A 9051-nucleotide genomic window follows, 5' to 3' on the forward strand; every position below is an offset into this window, starting at 1 on the left:
TTAAATTTAATCCCACCCCCTGTTTTTATCCCTTTAAAAAATTTTTTTTTTAAAGTTCCTTTTTTTTTTTTTTTTTTTTTTTTTTTTTTTTTTGTGTGTGTTTCTTGTCTGATTGGTATTGTTTCTCTGTAAAAGCACTTTGAATTGTCTTTGACTGAAAGGTGCTATATAAATAAAATTGCCTTGCCTTGCCTTGCCTTAAAGCTGCATCATGTAACTTTTAAAAAAAATGTTTTGTACATATTTGTTTAAACTGTCACCATGTTGTCCCAGTAAGATATGAGACAATCTGTGAAATGATTGATCTCTTCCACCTCCCAGTGCTACGATTGCCATCTGAAGAAATGCACCGCTCTTGGTCGAAAATAAGGAACCAGAGCCAGTAGGAGGGTCTTAGCGCTGTCAAACATCCTCATATATGCACTAGTAAATGTACTAATGGCAGAGAAACAACTTGCAGTTCCAGAGAAACCTCAAGTGTATCTACCTTCAACAGTGGCCATGCTAACTAGCCTTAGCGTTCATGGTAGAATCAGTTGTTATGAAGAAGTGTTCGCATAGCAGAGAGCAAGTGTGCATGAGGGTGATTGACAGCGCAAAGACCCTCCTCCTGGCTTTGGGGAAAGGCAGAGAAGCTAAATTTTTTCACTGATTATCTGTCTTATAGTAAACTTTACCAACATAATGAGAATTTTATCAAGTATGTAAAAAATATTTCTTGAAAAAGTTACGTACTGTAGCTTTAAATGAATTTTAACCTGTCTGTCACTAGAGGACCCAAATTTGGGTCCTCTCGTGACAGGGGTGTCAAACTCCAGTCCTCAAGGGCCTCTGTCCTGCAACTTTTAGATGTGCCTCTGCTGCACCACACCTGAAAAGAATAATTAGGTCATTAGCAAGGCTCAGGAGAACCGATCTACACAGGGAGGAGGTAATTAAGCCATTTCATTCCACTGTTTTTTACCTGTGGCACAACCAAACGCTGCAAGACAGCGGCCCTTGAGGACTGGAGTTTGACACCCCTGTCATTGTGAATGACAACCTGAGACCAACAGGTTAATTTAGTGTGTCATATTCAAGCTATTTAAAGTATCAATGTGTTAGTTGAATATGTATATTTGTATTAAAGTCTCATTAAGACTCCAGAGCAGGTATGTATACAAACACTAATGCTATTTGTGACCTCAAACCACTTTTATTAGCAAGAAATACAATATCAGATGACAGTCCAAACTGTAGGAAGTTACTGTAAAGTTTTACTCAAAAAAGAAGCTGACATCAAAACTAAAGTAGCCCTCCATGTTCCTATAGTTTATCTCAAAGTCCTGTAAGCAGCAGGAGGTGTTCACTTAGTCTCTGAACAGATGATGAAAATAAAACCAGACCTGTCCAGAAGAAAGTCTGCTCCATTGTGAACAAAAGAGTAGGGAACACACAAAACATCTAAAAATAGATGGAAAAAATTTGAAAAATTTGGGAATTAGCGATAGACTAATTACAAATGTGTGCGAAACTTTAATGTTTTGCTAATGTATAAAAACCCCACAATTTCACAATTGCTGTGTTTCCATTAAATAAGAAACGTAATTTAAAATCAGATGTGAATAAGTTTTTTTTGTTTTGTTTTTTTTTTGTTGTTTTTTTTACGTGATATGATTAAAAAACATACTGTGTTGTAATCTTTCTTCTACTTCCTGTTATCGTCTTTGTGGTTTGTGTCAGTGGCGACATCTAGTTGTTGATCATTGGACGTAAAGTGTTTCCATTGCAGTTTTGCAAAATAAACCAATTTTAATATGGCCAAAATAAAATTGTCTCATCCAAAATAAAGAAAATCATTTAATTGAAAATTTAGCTTTTTCAAAATTGGAGTTTTTCCCATTAACCAAATTCAACCTGAGCAACTATGTGATTAATGGAAGCACGGCTTGTGGCACTGCCAGTTTTGCAAACACTGACTTTGTGTTTCCTGCAGACATCCATCAACTGTTGGAGATTAAAAAGGAGGAAAAGTGGAGTCCGAGACCAGACCAGGAGGACCAGAAACCTCCACAGATTAAAGAGGAGCAGGAGGAGAATGAGATCACCAAGTTTATATTCAATCCTGTGAAAAGTGAAGATGATGAAAAGAAACCTCAGATTCCAGAGCTTTGTCACAGCCAAACCAAGGAAAATGGCAAACTTGTTGGACCAAAACCAGATAAAAATTTAGAATCTGGTACGGAAGATACTTCTGATTCTTCGTCAGAGACCTCTGAGACGGACATCAGTGATGGAAACTGGGAGAAGAGCAGTGAAGCTCAGTCAGGTTTGGGATCTGGAAACAACAACACAGATCCAGTTTGTGAGAAAGGCAAAAAGTTATACCGCTGCTCTCAGTGTAGGAAAATATTCGTCCACAGAGGCAATTTGTTAGAACACAGAAGAATCCACACCGGAGACAATCTTTACCACTGCTCAGTTTGCAACAAATCTTTTCCTTCAAAAACTAATTTAATAGATCACACAAAAGTTCACTCTCAGGACAGACCTTTCAAATGTTCTCTCTGTAATGCAGCTTTTAAAAGGAAGAACAATTTAAGACAACATTTGATAATCCACACTGGAGAGAAACCCCACAGCTGCTCCATCTGTAGCAAAGCATTTGCTTTTGAGGGAAACTTAAAACAACACATGATAATTCACACAAAGAAAAGACCTCACATATGTTCCGTCTGTAGTGCAGACTTTAAAAGTAAAAATGCTTTACTAGGACACACAAAAATCCACAAAGAGGAGAAGCCGTTCAGCTGTTCGGTCTGCAGTCGAAGCTTCCGCCGCACATCATATCTAACTGCTCACATGAAAAGTCATTCTGAAGAAAAACCTCACACCTGCTCTGTCTGTGAGGCAGCTTTCAAGAGGAGACGTGGTTTAATGGAACATAAACGAATCCACGGTGGGGAGAAACCTTACATCTGCTCCATTTGTAAGAGGGCTTTCCTGAAGAAACACACTTTAGTAGAACACACAAGAATACATTCTGGAGAGAAACCTTTCAGCTGCTCAGTCTGTAAGAAGAAGTTCAAGTGGAGAAACACATTAAAGAAACACTCAAGACACCATAAGGATGAATAACTGTACCAGTTGTACAGACTGGTCAAATTTTCAGCCACTTTCACAATTACTTTAAAAGGGCAGTGATATGCATTTTCAGACACATTCTGACATTTTCTCTTTTCCATTTCTGCTCTATGTATGAAAACTTTTAAATGCTGTATTTGAATCCTGGTGAGATACTTATTTTGCATGTTATTCCTATCTGTGTGGGTTTTCTCTGAGTACTTGGGTTTCCTCTAACAAACAGTCCAAAAACATTCATGTTAAGTTAATTGATTTCTCTAAGTTGCCCTTAGTGAGTTTTTGTGTTTGCTGTGCTGTAATCATCTGCTAACCTGTCCAGGGTGAACTTCTCCTTTCTTCCAATTTCCACTGGACTAACTGGAGGCCCTCCTACGTCAGGGGTAACAGAACATGGATGGGTGAATCCTGAGCAAAGTATTTTTCACCAGGATGAGAAAAGAAACATTTTGTCACAATGAAATAGAAATAATATGTTATCTGGTAAAAGCTTAAAATATGCACTTTTAATTTAAAAAACAACAAAACTGCCTGCTGGTTAGGATCAAAATGCTGATTCTTCTCATTTACATTTATTGGTTTATTAGTTTCATCAACACACATTCAGTAAATTAGAATATTAAGTGTATTTGAGTAACTTAATTTAAAGAATGAATCACATTACATAGATGAATTTAAGACAGAACTTTTTTTCAAGCTTTTATTTCTTACAGCTTACATCTTACAGCTAATGCAAAATTTAAAATGAGATTATTTCACCAGACCAATAAAAACATTTTAGAACAGAAATGTGGGCTGAATAAAAAAGTGTTTTATTCTTGCTTAGAGGTTATTTTCAAAAAATATAAAATAGCTAACAAATAGCATAATCTGAATGCATATTTTAATTTACTGAATACAAATGTAACTACTGCTACCGTTTAGCTTTAAAGAGCGGTTAAGATCGAGCTTTTTATTTTGAAGGTCAATCTGACCCGACGAATAGCGGAAGTAGTTGTCGCCTAGCAGCAAAAGCTAAGCGAACACAAACTTTTGTTTCTTCCCTTTTGAAGCTAACATGTCTCCGTTCAGTCGGCTTTATGAGTGTATTTTTACTGAATTACCTCCCGTTAGTTTTAGCTTAGCTCGTTAGCTAGAAGCAGACAGGAAAACAGCGAGTCAGAGTCGGGTTAATGTAGAACAGACTGTTTCTGATGTATTGGGAGAGAAACGTTTTATTTTTATTTTATGAAAACATCAGAAGGTCTCAGTGTATGAGAGAAAACAACTACCAGAGATGGAGGAACCAGCACATGGTGAGTAGATAGACTCAGTTTTATTGTGATTATCTCCTGCTATTTCCGTTCTGTAACATTTTACTAGCAACCAGACAGGAGAGGGATAGTAGTTTGTGAAGCACATTTCAGAAGTAAGACAATTAAAATTGCTTTAAATGATGAAAAAATAAGATCACATTACAGTGGCGCAATAAAGGGAACTAAAGAGAAGTTGGAATACAGACTAAAACTAAACATCAGTATTATAAAAAACAAAATAAAATAACAAAACTGTAATCAAACCTTAGGACCTCAGTGTTTTAACAGTTGTTCAATTCCCTGTAAGTTTTCTCCAGATCAGAGAAGCAAATCTTCTGTCGATAATTACCTTCTGTTTTTGAACACAATGTCTTATGGCAGTAAGGAAGTAACATTATGAGCAAGAGCATCAATTTGTGAAGGGATCAATTTGTTAAATTGCTGCCCTCTGCTGTGTTTCTCTGAGGAAATTAAACATGGAATATACTCAAGGTTGTTGCCTTTTAAGGATCTATGTGAAATACACCAAATTTCTGTCAAATTTGGTGTATTCAGTTCAGATAAGCTCAATTGTCAGAAAATACTAAGTTTTGGGGAGGTACTGTTATTTTTTCACACAATGCTGCATCAGCACAAGGTATTAGTATGACTACATTAGTAGTTAGGGCTGTAGATACTTTTAATGAAGGTAATTGAGTCTAAGATTTTATTAATATTTAGGCTATCGCTTTTAAGGTCAGCGGCAATGTTAAAATCTCACAGAATATTGACCTTATCAGTATTTAACACTACGTACATTTTTTTTAAAAAACAAACTGAGATGTGATCTAAAAATTGAGAGTAACGGCCTTGTGGATGATGCAAACAAACAAGTGGTTTTAATTCATTTTCAGTAATTCGAATTCAACCACAAACAACATTGATTCAATGACTTCTTTTCAACATCAGTTAATTGTCTAGAATTAGGTGATTGTTTGATGGTTGATCCACCATCAGCAGTCAACCTTAACTAAAAATCAACCTTTTTGACCATAATTCAACATTGAATTAACATCTTTTGCTTTCTGGGTCTATTCTTGTTGGCTATTCGCTGGCAAAGGAGCCTTGGCTACCTGCTTGTTTTGATGCTAAGCTAACTAAGCTAGCGATCCTGTACCAAAACAAGAAAAACTATGTGAAACACAAAGATTTTCCATAAAGTAATGTATGACAGTATAAAATTTGTTTTATAAGGTGCTTATCCATTAGAATAATTTGGTATGGAGAAATTAGATCAAATCAAGAGTCCGAAACATCAACACATCCGGATATTCCATCAGGAAATGACACAAAACACCTAACCCAATCACAGCCTCAAATCACCAGATCAAACAACTTCATACAAGCAATCACAGTAAATCAAGTTTCAAGTAGATGATGTAGTTCAATGACTTGCAATGCAAGAAGCTGTGAAAAATCTAATGCTGAAGATGTAAATAAAGTGTGATCAAACATGTTCATGCCACGTGCTATTAATTTAAAGTTTCAAGTTTAGGAATTTCGGGCTACAAAAAAAGTTGCTGACCTCTGCCCTGCATCACTGTGACATTTCATTCGAGAGCCGTTTTCTGTAAATGGTCTGTTTTTGTGTTTTCTGCAGACGTCCAGCAGCTGCTGGTGATCAAAAAGGAGGAGGAATGGAGTCCCATCCTGGATCAGGAGGACCGGAAACCTCCACAGATTAAAGAGGAACAGGAGGAGAATGAGATTATTGAGTTAATATTCAATCCAGTTCCTGCGAAAAGTGAAGATGATGAAGAGAAACCTCAGCTCCCAGAGCTTCATCACAGCCGAACCAAGGAAACCGAATACCTTGTGGAACCAGATCAATGTTTAGAATCAGATGGTGAAGAAGAAACTTCTGATTCTTCATCAGAGTCCTCAGAAACGGATGTCAGTAATGGAAACTGGGAGGAGAGCAGTGAAGCTCACTCAGGTTTGGGGTCTGGAACCAATAACACAGATTCAGTTTGTAAGAAAGGTAAAAAGTTACATCCCTGCTCTGAGTGTAATAAAACGTTCAGTTGTAGACAATATTTGATAGAACACAACAGAATCCACACTGGAGAAAAACCGTTTAGTTGCTCCATCTGCGACAAAAGCTTTAGTTTAAAAAAAACCCTGAAAAGACACACAATAACACACTCTAGCGAAAGGCCTTTCAGCTGCTCGGTCTGCAGCAGAAGTTTCAAGTATAAGTCACATCTATCTTCCCACATGATTGGTCATACTGGAGAAAAACCTTACAGCTGTTCTGTTTGTAAGGCAGCTTTCCAAAGAAGACAAAGTTTAGTGGAACATACCAGAATCCACACTGGGGAAAAACCTTATAGCTGCTCTGTTTGTAAGGAATCTTTCCCAACAAGACAGCGCTTAGTGAACCACACAATGGCACATACTGGAAAAAAACCTTTCAGCTGCTCCATCTGCGACAGAAGTTTTAGAAGGAAAATATCTTTGACTCACCACATGAAGACGCACAGTGAAGAAAAATCTTTCAGCTGCTCCATCTGTAGCAAAGCTTTTATCTCCCAGGGATGCTTACAAAAACACAAAATCATACATGCAGAGGAACGATCTTACATATGTTCTGTGTGTAATGCAGGTTTCAAAACTAAAAAAAATTTGGTGGAACACACAAGGATCCACTCTGGGGAAAGACCTTTCAGCTGCTCGGTCTGCGGCCGAAGCTTCAAATGCAGGTCCTATTTATCCTCTCACATGGTCGGTCATGCTGGTGTAAGACCTTACAGTTGCACTGTCTGTAAGATGGCTTTCATGAGGAAACGCAATTTAAAGGAACACACAAGAACCCACACTGGAGAGAAACCTTACAGCTGCTCTGTCTGTATGGCGGTTTTCCTGAGGAAACATACTTTAGTGCAACATGAAAGAGTTCATACTGGGGAGAAACCTTACAGCTGCTCTGTTTGTAAGGAAACATTTAAGTGGAAAAACACATTCAACAATCATGTAAGACTGCACACAGATCAGTAACACAGACTGTGGTCAAAACTTCAGGCAGTCTTTGATATTGGATTTGGAGAATGAAGTGTCCGTTCACATTTAAGCTCGTCTGTCTCAACATCTCTTTCAAGGAAATAAACCTCACAGGACTGGAACTTAAGCTAAAGGGAAGCTGCGTAATGTAACTGTGGTAACATCATATGTTGTTTATGGAATTAAATATTACAAGATATATTTAAATCAATTTAAACAAACTTGATTTGTTTAAATCGAATCTTGACCCAATTAGACCCTGTTTAAGAAGGATTCTTTATAAAATCTGGAAAATTACAGACAACCCTGAGCATCCTCTTTATGAGACTCTTATACAACAGATTGTTTTTGGCCCTCCAGCCATCAAGGACTGAACTATAGGAAACAAAGACCTGTGTGGTTTCTTTTTAGCATCCCGCCGACATCAGGAAGACTATGTGTAACTTCCTCCTCTACTTAGCTGGCGAAGGGAGGTCTGCTAACCACAAGCCCTTGATATAATAAATATACAGTGTCTGTGCATCCACTGTATGGATTTTGGCCTTATTTATAATTCTGCTAACGGGATCTTTGAATTATAGAGGGAATATGAATCGTCACGCTGCATCAGCATCCGCTGCACTGCGCAGCAGATTTAATTGCTTCTACTTTTACTTCTATAATTTTGTTTTACTTTTTAGTAGTTTTACTTTTCACCATTATTTCATCTTTAGCTTAGTCGTTTAATTGAGTGTGGCTAGTTTAGTAAGTTTTTAAATTAAAGTATTTACCTGTGACATTCTGTGTAAACTTCTGGTTCTGCAAGAAAAGGGCTGAATAAATGAAAAGCTTACTTCATGATGGGGTCGTTGGTACCATGATTTGAATCCAGGCCAGGTGTTTAGTTCTCCCTGTCTGTGTGGGTTCTCTAGTATTCTAGTTTACTCTAGTTTTCTAGAGTAAACTAGAGTTTACTGGGTACTCTAGTTTTCTTACATAGTCCGAAAACATCCACGTTAGGCTGCATTATGTATGGGAACTGCTAAATAAATTAGATTTGCCTACTTTTTTGTCATCGTTAGTCACTTAGAAATTTGAATATTCCTTTGAAGTTTATTTAAGTACCCTCACAGAATGAAACACATTGCGTAATGACTTAATGTTTTCATGCTTTTCTTTTTTTTCTTTTTCTCTTTTTTTACTTGCAGTACATAAAAATATATTAAGATGAATATATAAAATAAGAGCATTAAAAACAATACTTTTTAATCTAAGAAATGAGCCTCATGGCGACGCATATTCAAATTTATCGAATATAATTCCATGCTGTTACTTTATAGCTTTATAGTGCCGCTCAAGTCGAGCTTTTATTTTGAAGGCCAATGTGACCCGACGAATAGCGGAAGTAGTTGTCTCGTAGCAGCTAAAGCTAAGCGAACAGTTTTGTTTCCTTTTGTCCTTCCAATGTGCCAGTTCAGTCGGGTTTTCAGAGGACCCAGTTTTTTTTTATTGCTTATGACGTTTTTTTTTTTTTTTTTTTTTTTTTTTTTTATTTTTTTTTTTTTTTTTTTTTTCCCCTATTTTTTTTTTTTTTTATAAAAAAAAAAAAAAAAAAGTT

The 9051-nt window shown here is 36.8% G+C and overlaps 1 protein-coding gene across 7 annotated transcripts in view; it reads left to right on the top strand.

Annotated features, from left to right (window-relative positions):
• LOC106952707 (gastrula zinc finger protein XlCGF8.2DB-like) overlaps window positions 1-9051 on the top strand; it is a 35041-nt gene that overhangs the window by 3902 nt on the left and 22088 nt on the right. For 2 of the 7 annotated variants that reach the window (XM_015041008.1, XM_015041011.1), the window contains exon 3: window positions 6055-8289. The exons of 1 other annotated variant lie outside the window; for it this stretch is intronic. In XM_015041008.1, coding sequence (XP_014896494.1) covers window positions 6055-7451 — 1397 coding nt within the window. In that variant the 3' untranslated portion in view covers window positions 7452-8289. Of the gene's footprint in view, window positions 1-1975; window positions 4903-6054; window positions 8290-9051 lie in introns of those variants that run through there. 4 more of the 7 variants (XM_015041010.1, XM_015041009.1, XM_015041021.1 and 1 more) reach the window with 4 other exon arrangements.

Source organism: Poecilia latipinna, unplaced genomic scaffold (assembly GCF_001443285.1).
Source record: "Poecilia latipinna isolate Pla-1442-1.1 unplaced genomic scaffold, P_latipinna-1.0 Scaffold536, whole genome shotgun sequence".
In the NCBI taxonomy this organism is placed as follows: Eukaryota; Metazoa; Chordata; class Actinopteri; order Cyprinodontiformes; family Poeciliidae; genus Poecilia; species Poecilia latipinna.